The sequence below is a fragment of the Dipodomys merriami genome, unplaced genomic scaffold (assembly GCF_024711535.1).
Source record: "Dipodomys merriami isolate MVZ:Mamm:240054 unplaced genomic scaffold, mDipMer1.0.p SCAF_2, whole genome shotgun sequence".
NCBI classification, from domain to species: Eukaryota; Metazoa; Chordata; class Mammalia; order Rodentia; family Heteromyidae; genus Dipodomys; species Dipodomys merriami.
In genome coordinates, this window is record NW_027203381.1 from 37,571,529 (window position 1) to 37,591,361 (window position 19,833).

The 19,833-nt window shown below is 37.7% G+C and overlaps 1 protein-coding gene across 3 annotated transcripts in view; it reads left to right on the plus strand.

The window, feature by feature from the left end:
- Znf521 (zinc finger protein 521) overlaps nucleotides 1-19,833 on the plus strand; it is a 289,500-nt gene that overhangs the window by 26,415 nt on the left and 243,252 nt on the right. For all 3 annotated transcript variants that reach the window (XM_070029414.1, XM_070029415.1, XM_070029416.1), the window contains one exon: nucleotides 4,814-4,993. In XM_070029414.1, coding sequence (XP_069885515.1) covers nucleotides 4,814-4,993 — 180 coding nt within the window. The remainder of the gene's footprint in view (nucleotides 1-4,813; nucleotides 4,994-19,833) is intronic.

A 19,833-nucleotide genomic window follows, 5' to 3' on the forward strand; every position in this document is an offset into this window, starting at 1 on the left:
TATTTACACCATCCTCAGAATCGTGTGTTGCTGCCATTGCCATAAAAACCAGCTCTGTTTTTTAAATGTAGGACTTCATGCTTGCAATTCACCAGTAAAAAGCCTCACTTATATCTCTTGCAAGGAGAAGGCCCTGCCATATGCACTGCTGCCAAAAGTTTTTATAGTAATACTTTGTATCTAGGCTCTGGCTCTTACCATTAAATGTGCTTTTTATAGAGTACCAAGTTATAAATGTAGTGCAGCTACGGCATATTAATCTTACTGCAGAGATTTAATGAGGCAGTTGTTTTGCAATGGACACTGTTGGGAGCATAGAGCGACAGAGTTTTACTTTACCACTGAGCTGCAGAAATATTCCTTGCCTGGTAATAATTACAGCCACATGATCTCTTAAGTTTTTCTTTCTTTTGCCAGTGCTTTTCCATGCAAAAGTGGCTTGGAAGGAGGTCCATTTCTAGGCAGCGAAATGGATTGGAAATGGGGCTGTTTTCTCAGTAGTTTGACATTTTAGCTTTGATCAGGCCTGGGCTCCTTGTTGCAAGGAGAGAAATATGTAAGAAGCATTTCAAGAATACAGATAGTCTTTGCCAGCCCACTGAGATGGCTTTTAGATATTCATTACTTTTACTTGACTTTTATATAGGTTATAAAAAGTAAATGTGGTGAAACCTCATTTTTACATGGACAGAATAGAATTTCTGCTGGTTGGCCTTAAACTGATCCCACACTTGAAATTAATTGAAGTCCATGGGTTTATTGCCTCCAACACTTTTAAGCAAGTGCAATTTTTCATTTTCCCCAAAGTTGTAATTTTATTAAGCCAAGTTAGAGCAATAACAATCCTTATGAAGAGGAGGATAAGAAGAAGGAAAGGGACTACCTGCCAGGGAACATAATAAGGGGAAAATAGTGCCTCTTTTAAATTCCCATTTATGGGAACTGTTAACAAGATTGGAAACAGAATGCTGCCATTTATTGTAGTCATAATAATGGTATCTCCATGCCAAAATTCAACCTTCTATCCACATCAGAACACTATAAATCCAGTGTTTCATCATATCCTTTTGAAAGGATGAGTTGAGAGTTGAACAGGTGAGATAATTTGGGGTGGATGTCACATGTTAGTTCATCATCATTTTGGAAGAGGCAAGAGAGAGTAGGGCTTGCAGTTTTGCCATGGTTTGTAGTTGGAATGTGGAGTGTATGGGATATTTTAACACACTGCCCCTTGAGTGGTTTTATAGCCAACCAGGCAGTTGGAAGAACAATTGTCCTTCGTGTGGTGGTGCTGGGGGCTGGGCCGCACTCACAGGCATGGCCCTTGTCTTTATAACCCTTTAGGCTGGAGTCGGAGGTTTGAATGGCTAACAGAGTAATACAATTATTTTTTTATGATTGGCTCTCAAAGGACTTTATAAAAACTCCATCAGTAAGGCCATGTGCAATTACTGAAGTGTAGCCACCTGTGGGAAAGAAATGGCTCACAAGGAAAGCTTTTGAGAATCTTCCTCCATCAACTGGCACCAGGAAGAGAAGTCACTAAAGGACATAGGCACATCTTTTGAATAGAAAAGGAAGAATTACTCATGAAGGTGGAGGTTGAAAAAAATCTCCTTACAAGGAGAGGGACTGAGATTCTAGTGCTCATTACACTAAGGCATCATAGTCTATAATCGAACCCACCTCCCAGAGGGTCCCCGCTTAAGTGTTGACCTAAAAACAAATTCGCCAGTTGGCTGGAGCATGCATCCTAAAGTTGCAGCAGAAGTGAGTAAGCTTGACTGAGTTCAGTCCCTGAAGGGTCTCTTCTGTAAATGCAGAAGTGGAAGCAAAAACATTTTTATTAGTGTTAAAATGACCCCATTCTAATAACTAGGCATCATGGCAGAAGCAAGAACTGCTGGGGTCCTTTCTTGAGCTTTATAAGCACAAAAAGATTGTGCATTCTTATTTGGCATTTTTCATATTGGGTTTGTGTAATGTGCTCGTATTCCAGAATACCAAGTTAGGGGAGTTTTTAATCATATTTCTGTACGTGCTACTTAAAGTATTCAGGAAAAAATCCTCTTATTTAAAAGCAAACAGGTCTGCAAACTTGATGTGTAGCATTTAAATAATCATATTGAAATTCAGACCTAATACCCACATTTCCCTGAGTGCTGTCAGCTTTTTGAGGAACTGGAAACCCGTACTAAACAACTAAGAATATTCAGTGTGTGCAAGATGCTTCTTGGCAAGTATTTAATGGTGAGGGGGTGAGGGCCACTTTGCTGTGGTTGGGACAGTTATTTATTTTCCCGAATCACTCTCTAGTTTGGCAGTATTTTACTACTTGGCTTTAGTTTGTGGGAGTTCTTTAGACCATGACCCATTTGCTGCGTCTGTAGCCCTAGACCAAACACTTAAAAGCAGGAAACTCAAATGTGATAGATCACCCAGTGTCAGTCTTGGAAAATGCAGGCATGTAGATGCACTTTAATTTGTATTAACAACTGTGTTTCTGTTGGATATATATATATATATATATATATATATATATATATATATATATATACATACATATAAAAAGAGGATTGTTTTAGCATTCTCTTTTCTACTGTCCCCTCTTACTATCACTAAATAATATTTACTAAGTACTCACCTGGAGACAGTGCTGTTCCCTCAAGAATGAGTAATCTAAACCTCAGTAGCATGAAATGGACAGAGGGCAAAATATTGAGCTAATAATTTTCCAGATGGCAAGTAGACCCAAATTGCCCATTTAAACTGTATTCTTAAAAAATAACAAACAAAAAGCTTACTTTTTGAGATGGGAATTTTACTTCTTTTGTGAGCCTAGACGATTCTCATAATATGGATTTTTGGCATCTGTGAATCATTGGAAAGGGGGACGGTGTATTATAAGTAAGCCTATTGCAGATGTGAAGGAAGATCCTGCAATAACTGACAAAAGAAGCATAGTGACTTGTAGAAGTGTTCCCAGGAGCATGCTGCATGCAAACTCAGAGTCACACTTTAGCTAGTGGGATGGTAACACTTAGTGACTTTTCTGAGAAATACTTGGCCATTTTGATTGCATGGATTCTTGGCTGTAACATTTCAAATATTTGATGAAACATTTGAAATATTAAATAGTTTACATTTAAATCATGCAATGGATTGCAGTCATATTAAAATGATTATTACAATTATATTGAAATGTGACTATAGAGAATATATTGCATATTTCTTAGGCATCTTGCTACAAATCTTTTGTAATTTTTGTGGAGTGACCAAGATCTATCTATTTGGATTTGAGCCATCATTTATTTCTAAGTTTGGAGGACTTTTTGTTATTAGAAATCAGCATTCCATAAATTAAGTTACCTATTATATTATCCTGATTTCCCCTGAGAAGGCACAGTTATTCTCTTGCTCTTTCTTCCACCCTTCCCTTAACTTACCCTTTCTTTCACAAGAGTAAAGGCATCAAGGTTTTAGGGCTACTTCACTAATTTGCCATCTTTCTCTGTCTCTGTCTCTGTTTCTGTCTCTGTCACACACACGCATAGACACACACACACACACACACAAACACACACAGATATACACAGGCACACAGACACACACATAACATTTAGGCAACACACACACACACACACACACACACACACACACACACACACACACACACACACACACACGACATTTGGGAAGTCCAGAGATCAAATCAGGCATACTTCTTGAAAGTGAATCAAAGGACAGTATAAACCATCAAAAATTTGGGGCTGGGAAGGTGGCTCAGTGGTAGAGCGCTTGCCTTGCAAGCATGAGGCCCTGGGTTCGATTCCTCAGCACCACATAAGCAAAAAGAAAAAAGCCGGAAGTGGCGCTGCGGCTCAAGTGATAGAGCACTAGCCTTGAGCTGAAGAGCTGAGGGACAGTGCCCAGGCCCAGAGTTCAGGCCCCACGACCGGACCCCCCCCCAAAAAATTAAAGTAAATGCATGATATATGCTTTTACTTCTCCTGATGTTTGTATACCAACATCCTTAGGGTTTAAATGGAAATATTTTAATTTTCACAATATCTAGTTTTTTCAGTATTGTTAACACTGATTCAAATTGTTGTGATTAGCATTGTAATTGCTGTTCATTTATTTTGTTTCTCCTTAAAAATAATTTTTTTAAAGAAACAAAAGAATAGTGATATTCTTACACATGAGCTTGTATTTGTAAGAGTGTTTTACTGTATGGTAGAGCTTGTTTTGCTATTGATGTCTAACAAATAATGGAGTAACTATGTGTTTGGACCAGTTTAGAAGTAAAGGTCAATTTTGTGCCTATGGTAATTAGCTTATTCTAGACTTATGTGTAATTCTGGTAATTTCCCAAGAAAGAGTGTATTTAGCAGAAAGGGGGCTCATTCTTGCGCACAGTGGTTTCTTTTTTTCTTTTTTTCTTCTTTGCATTGGAGACCGTTTAATTTAAAAAGTAGTTTATCTCTCTGTTTTTTTTTTTAAGGCCAAAGACCTTAAAGTCTATGAAAAAAATGACAAAGTTAATTTATGGGGGAGGGCAGTGATTTATTTGAAAGGAGAGGTAGGGAAAAGGGCTTCGTCATGGGGAGAAAGGATGAACTCCTTTAAAAACTGACAATTTTAGGGAAGGCTTCCTTTTGATCCTGCTATAATAAAATCTGCACTGAGGCCTTCTTCCTACGGCTGCTTCAGGGGAAATGATGTTGCTGTTTTCGGTAGCAAGAAGATTAAATGTTACTTTAAAAGAACCTGTCTTTAAACCCCATACTTACAGTCTTGATTTTTCCTTCAGACCCCAACTGTAAACTTGAAGACAAGACTGAAGATGGAGAGGCAGTAGATTGTAAGAAGAGGCCGGAAGACGGGGAGGAGTTGGAAGACGAAACAGTGCACAGCTGTGACAGCTGCCTCCAGGTGTTCGAATCACTGAGCGAGATCACAGAACACAAGATTAATCAATGTCAGCTGGCAGGTAAACAATACTTAGCACTTCTTGTCTTCTCAGACTGTTCTAGTTCTGATTTTTTCACTTTATACCTTTGTGGTTTTTTCCCCCTCCTTTTTTCTATTATTTCACTCCAAAGTTGAAATCCTAGGTAGGTATAGAGGTGTTTATAATAATTCCCAGGTGGTTGCTTGGAGTTATTTCAGTATTATAGGCCTTCTTAGAATTTAAATTGAATGTAGATTTTAATAGATAATGGATGTTTTCCTTCCTCCGTCCTTCCTTCTTTCCTTCCCTTCCTTTTTCTTCCTTCTTTCTGTCTTCCCTTCCCTTCCTTCCTCCCTTCTCTTTCTTTTTTGCTTGGTTGCTTGGTTGCTTGGTTGCTTTCTTTCTTCCTTCCTTCCTTCCTTCCTTCCTTCCTTCCTTCCTTCCTTCCTTCCTTCCTTCCTTCCTTCCTTCCTTCCTACCTTCCTACCTTCCTTCCTACAATGCAGGTGTACAATATAACGTTAGGTGACTATAATAAAGCAAAAGTCATTTTGAATACTTTTGTAAAGAAAGTTATCATGGATATATTATAGCTAAATATTGTCTTATCAAGGCAACTTTCCCTGATCTTTCTCTGAGTAGCATATCCATTTTGTGATGCACAATGTCAAATGACACTTAGTCTGTTGTTGTTGTTGCTGGGGATGGAATCCAGTGCCTGTGCGTGCTAAACACACATTCTATGAATGTGCGATTTCCCTAGGCCCTACTACTTATTCTTTTTTTTTTTTTTTTTGTCAGTCGTGAGGCCTGAACTCTAGGCCTGGGCACTGTCGCTCAGCTCTTCAGCTCAAGGCTCAAGGCTAGTGCTGTACCACTTAAGACATGATGCGACTTCTGTTTTTTTCTGCTTATGTGGTGCTGAGGAATCGAACCTAGGGCCTCATGCATGCAAGGCAAGCATTCTACCACTGAGCCACCTTCTCAGCCCCTATTACTTATTCTTGAATCCACAGTTCTCAATGTCCTTTCGACTAAAGCTGGAAGGCTGGACTGGTATCTTCATCATCACCTTGTCTGAACCTAGCCCTGCACTGGGTACGCACTATGTCTGACAACCACATATGCTTTCCAGTTCAATGGAAGTGTCACATTTAAAATCACATTGAATCTGTGTGTGTTTGATGTGATGGCTAAATAGGACTGAGATTCAGTTTATCAAAATAAAGTCTCATAGCTATGAGTCTGCATTCATGAATTTAGCCAACTGTGATCCATATCATGCAGGTACACAGACTTTTCTGTGTACTACACAGAAAAGAGTACTACAACTATTTACATAGTATTTGCAGTTTTGGTGCTCATAAGTAATAAATATGACAGTGTCCAGGAGGTTGAACATAGGTTAAAGTAAATACTGTGCCATTCTGTAAAAGGCAGTTAAACATTTCTGAAGTTTGAGTCCTTCTAGGTCCTAGAACTGGTCCACCACATGCATTTTCCTCATCAAGGAAATCCAACAAGAATGCACTGTATGGGTTGGGTTGGGGATATTGGATAGGCAGCCTGTTTGACTGTGTCATGATTTGCTTACTATTAATTAATATATGCCATTATTTTTTACAACTTGACACTGACATTGTTTCTGTGTGTATATGTATATGCCTTTCCCTGTCTCTTTTACTTTTATAGCACAAATCTTCCTTCAATTGAACATGTACAGGAAATATACTTACTAGAAGGTGCATGTCCAATTGTTCTCAACAGAATATTTATTTTTTTGTAAGATCTTACTGTTCCATTTCAACAAAATTTCCTGGACAGAATATTGTGGAAATGTTGGATTAAATCCAATATTTAATAGGTGTTTTAAAGGACACTTTGGCTCTTCAGGAAGGGATTGCAGAGAGCAAATTTATTAGACCATAGACTTTCAGAACATTCATCTGTCTTGGCAAGTTGGTACATATGTGTTACTTCAGTTATCTGAGATGCAGGGATTGGGAGGATCTTGGTCAGTGGCCTCTCTGCGGATATAAGACCCTGTCTGAAAAAATAATTAAAGCAAAAAGAACTGGGAGAATTAGAACACCTGCTTAGTAAATGTGGGACTCTGAATTTAGACTAAAATACCATTGACCAAGTGGGGAGAAGAAGAAAAGAGAAAACTCATCATCTTTTGTAAGAATACACATTGGACATATTGCCTACTTTTTAAAGATTTTAATTCGATTATTTGGGTAACCTAGTTTTTGATACAATTCCCAACTTATAGAAAATTTATAAATACAAAATACATTATCATACTATTTACCTGATTTGCCAGTTGCTTACAATCTTTTACCTTGTCAGTCATGTACTTAATTTTCTCTTTTTTAATCTGCCTCTCTTTCATTGTCTTCCTTTTTGTTTTTAACCATTACTTTCTTAATAATTTAAAAGAAGATTCAAGTTATACTCCTGTATCTACAACGCCATGCATTTCCTAGGGGGAAAAATACATTTTTGACATGTCCATAGTATATTTACCAAAATCAAGAAAGTTAACTCTTAATACCAGTAGATACTGTTATCTATTCCAAAATCCATGTTTAAATTTTAACTTCAATATTTGTTCCAATAATGTTCTGTAGGTATAGATATATTTTTTATCTCATCCAGGATTTAGGATCACATGTAACATTTAATTGTCACGTTTCTTTGCTTCTTTTTGTTTGGAATGGTATATCAACCTTTCTCTGTCTTATTTTATTTTATTTTTAACATATATATTTTTTATTGTAAAGATACTGTACAGAGGGGTTACAGTTACATGTGTAAGGTAATGAGTACATTTTCTATTGAGCATTGTTACCTCCTCCTTTGTTTTTCCCCCATCTGTCTTTCTTGACCAAGGCATTTTGAAAGTACATGTCAGCTACTTCATAAAGCATGTATCAGTTTGGGTTTGTCTTGTTTCTTCATGATTAGCCTCAGGTTGTACACTTGCAACAGGGAACCAAAGTGATGTTCATCCCTTCTCAGTACATCAGAGGTATTTGAAGTTGCTCCAGTGCTGGTGATATTAACATTGAATACTTGTTTGAGGTGGGTATCAAGTCAAGTTGCTGTTTTCCCTTTGTATATCATACAGAGATTCTTCATGGGAAGATACATTGATCCTGTGTAAATATCTCCAGCTTCATGAAACTTTCACCTCATGTTTTTGTATTCATTCATTGTAACTCTACAATTTATTAGTTTTGATATTATAATTTCATTGTTCACTTATTTGTTTATATTAGCATGGGCTTTTTGATTTTTATTTTATTCAGTAGATCATAATTTATTATCTGCTGCTTGCCTCTATCTTTCTATGTATGTATGTATGTATGTATGCATGCATGTATGTATGTATGTATCTGTCTATTATTTATCTTAATTTATCTTTTTCTATCCATCCACTCTGTCTGCCCATCCATCTCTCTCATCTCATCTCCTTATATCATTTTGCCAGGATAAGGAACCCAACTGAGTAGTGTTTACTATCATTTGTAATGAATAATTCTATAATTTTAATGCAGTAGTTACATATAGTAAAATTCATAGCTATGCTGCTTAATTAATTTTGGCAACATGTATGCACTCATGTGATACATTCTTCTTAAGAAGTAGATATTTTCTTGCATCCAAGAAGTTTCCATATGGCTTTTCTGATTAGTAGTGTTCTACCAGGAGCAACCAGTTTTTAAGTTCTCTATCCATAAATTTGTCTTGCCTGTACCTTATTCTTATCAGTGTGTCCATATTCTTTTTCTTAGCATGGCAGTAATATTTATTTATGTGTTATTTTATATAAGGAGTATTTCTTTTATGATGAGTAGTATTTGTCTTATAGAAGTGCTATCATTGTATAAATATGCTACAATTTCCTTTATGTTCTCTTTTTTTAATTTAATTTAATTTTATTTGTGAACATACTGTACAGAGGAGTTACAATTACATGGGCAGGATAATGCATACATTTCTTACCAAGCATTGCAGCCTCCTCCTTTGTTTACCCTTCACATCCCTTCCCAGCCCTTTCTGTTCTCTTTTACGGGGGCAGGATTTTAGTTAATTTTTTGACTATAATGAATTAAGTTGTAGTGGGCCTTATAATGTATATGATTTATTTTAGACATATGTTTTAATTCTCTTGCATTATTAACTAGGAATAGAAATGCTGATCCACTGAGGGAAGGTATGGGGATAGGATATGTTTTCTGTTTCCAGCTGAAAATCTTAACCAGTGACAGTGGGATTTAGGATTTGATTTTATTTTTGTTTATGTATGTATGCATATATGTTCATGTATGAATGTGTGTATGTGGTACTGAGGATGGAATCAGACTTACATTCGTGCTAAGAGCTCTACTGCTGAGCTACAACTCCCATCCCTAAGATTACATTTTTGTTGTTGGTGGTGGTGGTCATGGGGCTTGAACTCTGGGCCTGAGCACTGTCCCTCAGCTCTTCAGCTCAAGGCTAGTGCTCTACCACTTGAGCTATAGCGCCACTTCTGGTTTTCTGGAGGTTTATTGGAGATAAGAGTTTTATGGACATTCCTGCCTGGGCTGGCTTTGAACCTCAATCCTCAGATCTAAGCCTCCTGAATACCTAGGATTATAGGCGTGAGCCACCTGTGCCCAGCTTACTTTTTGTTTTTTAATTTGGCAGAATTCAGCATCTTGTGCCTATTAGGTAGCTACTTTATCTTTAAGTCATACCCCAACCCTTTTTGCTTTTCTTGGTTTCTTTTTCTTTTTTCTTTCTTTTTTTTCTAGGTAGGGATTTCTGCTTTTGTCCTGGTCTGCCTTGGACCAATCTATTACCTCTGTCTTCTGAATGGCTGAGGATTTCAGGCATGCACAATCATGCCTGGTTCCAAGGTTGCTTAAAATTCACATAATTAAACAAACACATAGCAGCTTCAAATTCCACTTGTGAGAGGGCCTACCTTACAAGGTATCTTTTACGTTCAGTCTGTGAAAACCTTTATATTCCTGTGAAGTAGAATTAGAAGAAAAAAAATTCCTGCCTTATATAAGTTGAATATCTGTGCAGAACAGACTGGATTTTTTGCACATGGTATATATAATCAATGCAATATTTATGAGTTAAATATTGTTTTTCTTTAAAAAGTACTGGAATAAATACTTGAGTTATTTCATTCTTATACTTTCTAATAGCCTGCGCTGTGTAGTACGTGTCACATACCCATGTTAACCAAAGGCAGAATACCAAAGGAGAATATGCAACTTATTGAAAGACATGGCAGAAAAGAGTCCATCAGATGGGTCTCATGCACTCCTGCGTATTGGTCTTGATGATTTGGGTGCTTGAAGAATGGCAGATTCAGAAGGCCAAGGGAAAGTGGAAGGCCATGGAAAGTAAAAAGGGGAGAAGCAAAAGGAATTGTTCACATTTATTGAAGGTGTCAAAGTTGAAATTTGAGTTGGCTGTAAGAGGCCTCTAGCCTGATCTGTAAAAGATTAAAGACACTTGGAAACATTTTAATTAAAAGAGTAATGTGATGCCTCTCTCTTCTTTGGTTCAGTTCTTTCCATGGGATTCAGAGGGATCTTGGCCCGAGGGCTTGCTTCCTTCTGCTTAAGTGAACTTTTCTTGGTGTTGCTTTTGCTTCCCTCTTACTGACTTGACTGAGGGGCTAATTTAGCAAAGGAGGATATTGCTGTTTTGGTGCACTTCTTGGTTTTACTACTACTTATCTACCATTGTTCTCCTCTCCTTCCCTTCCCTTCCCCCTCCCATCCCCTCCCATCCCCTCCCCTGCCCTCCCCTCCCATCCCCTCCCATCCCCTCCTCTGCCCTCCCCCTCCTTCCTTCCCTCCCTCCCTCTTTCTCTCCCTCCCTCCCTTCCTTCCTTCCTTCGTTCCTTCCTTCGTTCCTTCCTTCCTTCCTTCCTTCCTTCCTTCCTTCCTTCCTTCCTTCCTTCCTCTTTTCTTTCTTTTTTTCTTTTTTCTTCCCTCTTCTTACTTTTTTTTCTTTTAACTTCATGCAGCTCCACACATATCTTTGCCTCTGGTTTTCAATTTCCTTGTCCATATTACTTGCACTCCTTCATTTTTCTCTGTTTTCCATAGACTCTTAGGGCTTTGTCAGTCTTTTGTTTGTCTTTGTTCCTGTGGATTCCTTTCTGTTAATATTGTAGCCTTTACTTAGATGCTTGACCCTGCCTTGCCCCACTGAAATTTGAAGACATTCTGATAAATACTTTGTGTGAAGGAAGAGGGAATTCTGAGTAGTATACTGGAGGGTTAATTATAGAGGAGAATTAGAGGAGAAAGAAGCTTTACAAGTGATTGATTTATAAAGTAACAGAAAGCAGGTATTCCCTGCTATGAGGCCGTGGGGGTTACTCAGGGTGTTTCTGCTGAGAGAGCCAGAGAAACCCTTCTTTTTCTGAGCTGCAGGTTTTCTTTGTAACTTCAGCTCCACTTTTTCAGTGACTGTCACCCCCAGAGGATGCACATTCCTTGGAGAGTGTACCTCAGTGAAAGTGATTCACTTCATATCAGAAAGCCTAATAAGGCCTTACCAAATGAGCCTAGACAATAACAGGCTTTTGCAGATAAAGGTCAAATGTGAAGCAAAATGATCAATTCAAGGCCTACATTTGAAAGTCAGTTTAATGATTGACAGTCACTATAACACTTCAGATCATGAGTTGTTAACAATATGGACTAGAATCATAGAAGTGGATGCAGGAAGGGAGGCAGGGTGTGGGGTGGTCACACAACACAGCTGATGGCATCTGTCTCTGAGGGATATTTAGAATGTGGATACCATCTTGGAAAAGATCCTTGATCTAAAATAGGACCAGATAGGCCGCAAAGACAGCAAGGGACAAGGTGACACTCATGCATATGAGTTCTCTCTTCTTTGTTTATGATACAGTTTTCCTCTCGGCTACAATCCAGCATGTGTAAGTAAATTAGACATCATCCCTGCTTGAAAGAATAAGGGGAAAGGTGAAGAAGAAAAATTAAATCCCACTCTTCAATTGTAGCCATAGATGGAAGCCACCTGCCTGGCTGAAGCCTGGCTGTCTTTTTCCTGGAGGCTGTGCAGGGAGGGGAATTGACACTCTAGTGCTGTTGGGACTCTCTGATGCAGAAGACAGATTATCAAAATATATATTTAAAGAAGGAAAAGCACAGAGAACCTCTCATTTTACTAATCCACCAGACCTATCATTTCTTGCCAATTCCCTCAGGGGGTAGGGAGGGCTGCAAGCCAAAGGGGTCTCATCACACTTCTCAACAAAGATTTAATAGCAGGGTGCTATGGGGAAGGCTGAGATTACGGAGACTTTATTATGCTTACAAAACTGAGTAAGAACTAGCATTGTAAATCGACAAAACTAAGCTATACTTAACAGGATAAATGTGTAAAGTGTATCTGGTAATGCAGCATGCTTGTTGTTCTGAGTCATTTTTCTCTTCTCTCATGCTAATTTGCAAACTTGAATTGTCTATTAAGTGTTCTTTCACATCGTTAATGTGAATTGCTTGGGTATGAACGCAGAAACAGCAAAGTAGCTCTGCTATTAGTTCTTAACCCACTGCCTGCCATAGGGTTGGTAGTTGAGGAGTGTGGCCGGAAGTCTGCTGTAGTGTCAGAGGCAGATTTAGAAGGCCCTAACCACATTTGTCTTCTTTACAGAATATTTCTGAATGGTTTCACATTTTTGAAGAAAGTGAACTGAATGGATGAATGGGTGTTATATAAAGTATGTTTTGAAAAGTTAGGAGATCTACTAGAGTCTTCACACAGTTTTTTTGTGAGCTGAAAACTTTTTGGACATCTGGAATATTATGATCATTAGTATGTTTTCAAAGAATTTTTAAAGAGTAAAAGTGATTTACCTGTGTTAATGACTGTGGCAATTTAAAGATTTACCTTAATAGTGAAGTCCACTGATGGATCTATTGGCCATAGGGATAAGGAAGATGAGTGTTTTATAGGGTGAATCACCATTTTTATAGAATTATAGTGAAACTTCTTTTAACAAAAATAATTTCTAAACATTATCTTTAAGTGTTTGTGCATAGGGCTTTCAATTTTACATGTCAGTTTATGAGTATGCTACATATTGATCCGTATCACCCCTTCCATCACTCTTTCCCATCTCTCCCAACCTCATCTGTCCCCTCAAGTTACCTGATTTCATTTTCACATGTGTACATTGATTTTTTTTTTGGGGGGGGGTCTGATCGTGGGGCCTGAACTCTGGGCCTGGGTGCTGTCCCTCAGCTCTTCAGCTCAAGGCTAGTGCTCTACCACTTGAGTCACAGTGCTACTTCTGGCTTTTTTCTTTTTGCTTATGTGGTGCTGAGGAATCGAACCTAGGGCCTCAGGCATGCAAGGCAAGCGCTCTACCACTGAGCCACCTTCCCAGCCCCTGTACATTGAATATTATGACTCATTCAACCCACAGTTCCTTACTCCATTTGTCTACCTTCTCCCGTTGGCCTTGAAACACATTTTCTAGCTTCCTGGTATTCATTTTGTTAACCTTTTGGTTAGTTGTTGGAAGGAATTACATCATTGCAATCCTCCTCTGTGTCTGCCATACTTGTAGTCAGTTTGTGAAAACTGCTTTACAATGACACTTTGCTATTTTCTTTATCAGATTAGTTGAGATAAATTCCATTAAATACATGTGATATTTAAAATATTTTAGTCTATATTAATAAGCCTTAAGGCACCATATTATTTGCATATTTCTGTATTAATTTCTATGCTAGTTCATTATTCATACTTTTATTAATAATTTAACTATTATCAATTTTGATATTAATTAAGTTGAAAGAAACTTCAGTTTCATATTCCATTCCATTTCTTCATTTCGTAGGTTTTTTTTTTGTGTGTGTGCTGGATGGAAAATACTTCTGGTTTTAGCTTACTTCATTTCCATGTCTCTTTAAGACCCTGAAATTCACATTCCTTTTATAGATTCCCATCCTCAGCCCTTTTCCAATGGCTTCCTAATTTTTGACAACAACAACAAAATTAGCATGCACTTTCATAATATGTACTTATATACTGTTAATGCATTTATACCTTACATAGATGTATACATCCTTTGGCATTCACAAAGGTAGACTTTGAGAAATCAGGGTTTAAAATAATTTCATTATTTTGGAGTCCTGGCTTATCTGATTTTGTGAATTTATTTTAATAACTATTGGAATAGAAAAAAACATATATCACAAAACAGCAAAGAGGGAACATATGTGATTAGATTTCTCCATGAAGTCCATTGTTACCAATGTTGGCTATGGAGCTCATGTTTCAAATATGTTTCCTGATAATCTCAGGTTTGTTTGGCCATTTTTTTTGGTTTGCTCTGATTAGACCTAACAGCACTCTTTCCCCATTCATATAGTGGTTGACAAAAGGGCTTCCTACCAGAACTGAAAGGTTAGATTTGTCATTTTCTTTTGGATTACTTGTGCTTGACTATCATTATCTTCTGCTTTTCTTGCTGAAAACTTTTAAGGTCCATGGTCAAAAGGTGAGGATTTTGTGTGAATAATAGTAGTTAAGCTGGGCGCCGGTGGCTCACTCCTGTAATCCTAGCTACTCAGGAGGCTGAGATCTGAGGATGGAGGTTCAAAGCCAGCACGGGCAGGAAAGTCTGAGAGACTATGATCTCCAATAAACCACTAGAAAACCGGAAGTGGCGCTGAGCGCTTGCCTTAAGCTGAAGAGTGCAGGGACAGCGCCCAAGCCCAGAGTTCAAGCCCCACGACCAACAACAACAACAAAATAATAATAGTTAAAATTAAATAGGATAACCCATAAGATCATTTAGCTGGACATGGCAGACTACTGTGAGAAGATGGATTCCAAAGGATTGGAAAACAGAGGCCACCATGGCCTGAGTCCCATTTACCTACCCCATTTTCAGGAGGGTCGGATTTGTACTTGGTTGGCTATAATTAGTTTCTCTTCTGACTGGTTGCTAAATATTCAGAATATCCTTTCCATCCTTAAATAATGTCCCCTGTGTTTCAGAAATCACTTCTTGTCTGCCACTTATTTCATGATGGGAAAAACAACTCACCACATCTCTGCTGCTCTCCATTTTAGAGAGAGTGGTTGGGCTGAGTGTGTCATTATCTTCACCTGTCAAGAGTAGGACTTAAGTTCTGCTATGCATTTACCAAAGAAAGAATAATCACCCATCATCGGCTTTACATTCTGAGCTGTCAGCTGAGTGAACTCCTTTTCCCAATTTCGGAGAAAGGGTCAGTTTAACTTTTACCTGCTATAAAAGCTTTATTATTTCCGCATTCATTTTCTGTGGAAGAATGGTAAATTATTAGTGCTTTGTCTGCCATTCACATTTTGATATGTTTGTGCATTTGTCTCCTAAAATATAGATTGAAAATATAACTTGGTACATTCCTTTCTGAAAGTGCTTCTAATGCCTTTGTGCACTGCTATTGGAATTCATGAAAGCATGGTACTGATGAATGATGTTTTCTCACTTTGAACGATGATTTATTATATTTATTAGTTGATTGCAATTAAATAGTTTAGCTGTTGAAAGGATAACTTGTGAATCAGGAGATAGCTACGGAGTATGAATGGAAAGTTCCTGAAGGATAAAATCTCCAGAAATAGACATTGAATGATGCATTCTCTTGCTCTCCTGCTCTCATCTTTTAAACAAAAATCTCTACCTGGAGACTATCCTTTATTAATTAAAACTCTATCTACAAATGATATCCTTCTGATTAGAGTTTTAAAATTTACTATCTAAAAAGGATTACAATTCAAGAAGAAAATTATTACCTGTATACAGGAGAATGTTCCCTTTGGATGTCTGCAAAACCACAGTGGTTTTCAAGAAATGGTTTTGCCTTGATAATGAACATATAATTGTGTGGTTTCAGGATTCATTTGCCAAAAATTGTAAATAAAATGTCAAGAACCTAAGCCATGGGAGACTATCCTCAAGAATTTCCACCGTGTCATTGATGGTCATTGATGATAATTAAAGCTGTCAGTTTGTCCCTGGGGAGAAATGTAAAAATTATAAATGCAGAGCTGTGTTAGGGAGACAGAAACAATGGGAGTGATGAATGAAAGACTAACTGATCCTGGGCTCCTAGCAGCCATTCAGCCTACCTTGGTAAACAGGCTGATGCATAGATATTTACATACAGTTGTGTGCACATAAGGACTTTTTAACAATCTGTTCTCAGATGGAGATTCAACCTGATAAAAATTAAGATGCTGATTTTTTCAAAATACTTTCCCCTTACACTGAAGATGCTTATGACTAGTATGCATTTCTTTTTGAGACTGGGTTGCTAAAGGAGACTTCCCCTCCTACTCTTTGTGTTAAGCCTGTGGCTGGGGATCTTGTCTTTTGGGAAAGACAGCAATGTCACAGAGATCCATGACCTCTTAATAGGTCTTGGGAGGGGAAGGCAGGAATCTGTATATTGTGCCTCGGGGCTTACTTCCTTTAAACTTCAAGGAAAGAGACTAGAACTCTCTACTCCTCCTTTCCCTGTGCTATACCTTGAGGGGAAATTGATCGATTAGAGGTGATTATTCCACAAACTCTGAACCCTTTTCCCCTCTTTGTTCCAACTGGAGCTTCTGGAAGTTTAAAGGGATTACATCTCCTGGGTGAATTGTAGGATGAATGTAAGTAGATTATTGGGTGGAACTCTTTGAACACACATTAAAAGTACTAAAAAATATATATATTTGGAACAGAAAGGAGTATTCAAAGTTAAAGAGTAGAGAAACATTTGTTTCAATATAATTACAATGTCATTATGTGGGATATTTTTGGGCAAATGATTAGCTGTTAAAATGTAGAATTGAAGTAGCAGTTCAAACCAAGAAAATAACAGGTTCAGTGGAATAATGGGTAAATGTGCAAAATCAGGATAGAGAATGTGGCCCTACTAGGACTGAAGACAACCATGAACGATTGTGTTTCTGTATGTCCTCTTCTTCTAAGCACAGCATGACTACATTAACTGATGGCTTCATTGTTTTCTCACTTCTTTGTTTAACAATGGCAGCAAAATGGTAGGGGTGTGTATATGTGTGCATATATATATATATATATATATTTACAAATGTGATGTATTTGTATTATAAGCACATATTTGGATTATATTTCTTGGTATATCATTTTTTCCTTAAAAATATTTAATTATTAGAATCTACCTCTCCACAGAGCTGTATTAGCTCCCTCTGGTCACTAGATAAAAATGTAGATAAGGATGGCTAGGGTGATATGCTTCTAAAGCATCAATCTTTAATTGTATAATAATAGTAGGAGGTAGATGGTAGGCAAACCCAAGGAAATATTCCACTTAGTCTATAGAAATGTTCAGTTCCATGTGAGTTTCTAGTCTGTGTAATGGAGGTGTGTTCATCTTACATGGTTTTCTTGGCATAATGCCCAATTGAAGTCCTCAGAACTTTTAGCTATCTGAGATGGGAAATAGTGGGCAGAGGATAGATACACAGATCTTTGAAGAACTAAGATGTAATTATAAAATTAGGAAATAAAAGTAAGAGAGCTTCCAACTTGCCTGTCTCTATCATTCTTGTAAAGTAGATTTTTTTTCTTTATACAAAAGGTGGTCATTGTTAAAATGATTTTAAAAAATCTATACTTAAAAAAGTCAGTTAAACATTCACACACGAAGATATATGTGTTTTGGGTTATATCAACAGAACATTTCCCCATTTAATTTGTGAATTATTTAACGTGTACAATTTATTACTTAGATTGCCTTTAAACCTAAATTTTTATAGCCTAATTCATAAAAACATTCCCCATAATAATTAAATTACCAGGTTGACAGTCTCTTGAGAATGCTTTGCAGTCATTTTGAAAAGAAATCTGTCAAGTCTGTCATATAATTATTTCTTATACTTGATTTTGTTTTTTTTCCCCACAAAGTATTTGCTTTTTACTAATGTCGTGTATTCATTATCAGAAAGTTATCTTGCAGCTGAGTGAGCTGTCTTAGTTTTTATTAAGTACTCCATATGTAATAATGCCTTCTCTGTGAGTGAATATTCGAGTTGGTTTTTGTTTGTTTCTTTTCTCGTTCTGAATGTGTGCTCCAACATGCCCACATACACCATCTTTTGCTTTCTACCTTTCGTGGGGCTCTATTTTAGGGCATAAACTTCACCTCATTGATCTGTTCTTACCTTTTGTTTTTCTCTCTGTATTGGAGAAATGCTCAGTAATCCTTTAAATTCAATCATTGTCTTCCTTGGGCCCATGGATACCTAAGTAGAGCTTCTTCTAGAGCTACTGATACTATCTAGTCATTTGTCCTGAAGTGATGGGTATCAATAGCACAGAAGAGTGTAGCACTCCCCACCCCCCCACACACACTTAGTTCCATACTCTACTTACTTTCTCAAGCAAAGCCGATGAATCTCTATGCTTAGCAAAAAAAACAAAGAACCTTGCTCTGCCTCTCCCCTCCCCTTCTTTCCTCTCCCTTCCCTTCCCCTCTCTTCTCTTTTCTCCTCTCCCCTCTTCTCCCCTCCACTTCCTCCCTCCCTATTCTCATTTCCTCCTCCTCCCTCCCCTCCCTTTCTCTTCCCCCCTCCGCTCCTTTTCTCCTCCCTCTCCTCCTCCTCTTCCTTTTCCTCCTCTTTCTTCTTCTCTCTCTCTCTTTTTTTCTCTCTCTCTCTCTCTCACACACACACATTAATTACCATTTAAATGTGATGACTTGGTATAAGGCCTCTTGTAGCTATGGTTGATTTAGCAAGCAGAAATGAACACCTTTTAATCTTGTCTATAAAAGCAGTATGTATCAACCATTAAGGCTGGCTAGTGTTCTTGTCTTGTAAAGTGGAGAGTTTTGACTTAGAAAGTCTAATGTCTCATTGAAATTCATCAAATAAGTTACTAAGAAAGGTTCTTTACTCTCACAGAATTTGAGCTGTGTATTGTTTCCTTTAAAAAATACTGATGTCCATCTCTATGCGCCATCTTATTATTAAGGACTAATTAGTTATGCACACCCAGTGTTGTCCCATTCCTCCCTCCAAACCCCTGGAAAAAAAAAAAGAAATTAGCAGGCAGCTTTAATTTTACTGTTCATTGCTTAGAATCTGTGACCATCTTGTGAGTCCTAACAGACTGCTTTAATGGCTGATTTTCAGAATTGCAGTTTCCCATCATCTCCCTTAGTATTATTTTCATTAAAAATTCCATTAGCTTAAAAAATCAATGTAATCATTCAGTAGTAATTAATTCTTACCAATCTTCCAAAGGAGAAATGAATTAATGAAACTTCAAATTGTTAAAATGAGTTAAAAAAATGTTGTGTGGTTAATGGGAGCACTGGAGAGGTGAATGGCTGGGTAGGTGGGCAGCCTCTGGCAAATTGTGGCAGACTGTACATGTGGGTCTAGGCAGATGGCTTAACATCTTTCATGGAAAACTTCCTTAGCTGGCAAGTAGGGGCAACAATGACAGGGTATAAAATTGCCTGCCTACTTTCAGTAGGCAGGAGTAAATGGCAACCGTAATGGGATTTCAGGTGACCATTGCTTTGGATAATCATCTTGTCTAAGTGGATTCATGTAAATATGGGAGAGATTTGCAATTTTGCTTTCTAAGGGAATAGGGCCAAAAGAAATAGGTTTGTGAAACTAATGACCACAAAGATACTTGACTTTTCATAGTGCACCAGATATCTTAAACCAAGGTATGTCCTATCTATGTGTTAGTGTGTTTTACTGTATTCACATCTTTTCTTGGATAGTGAGGACGCAAAAGAAATGTGAAGAACCCCATTCTTAAGGATCTTACTGCACTC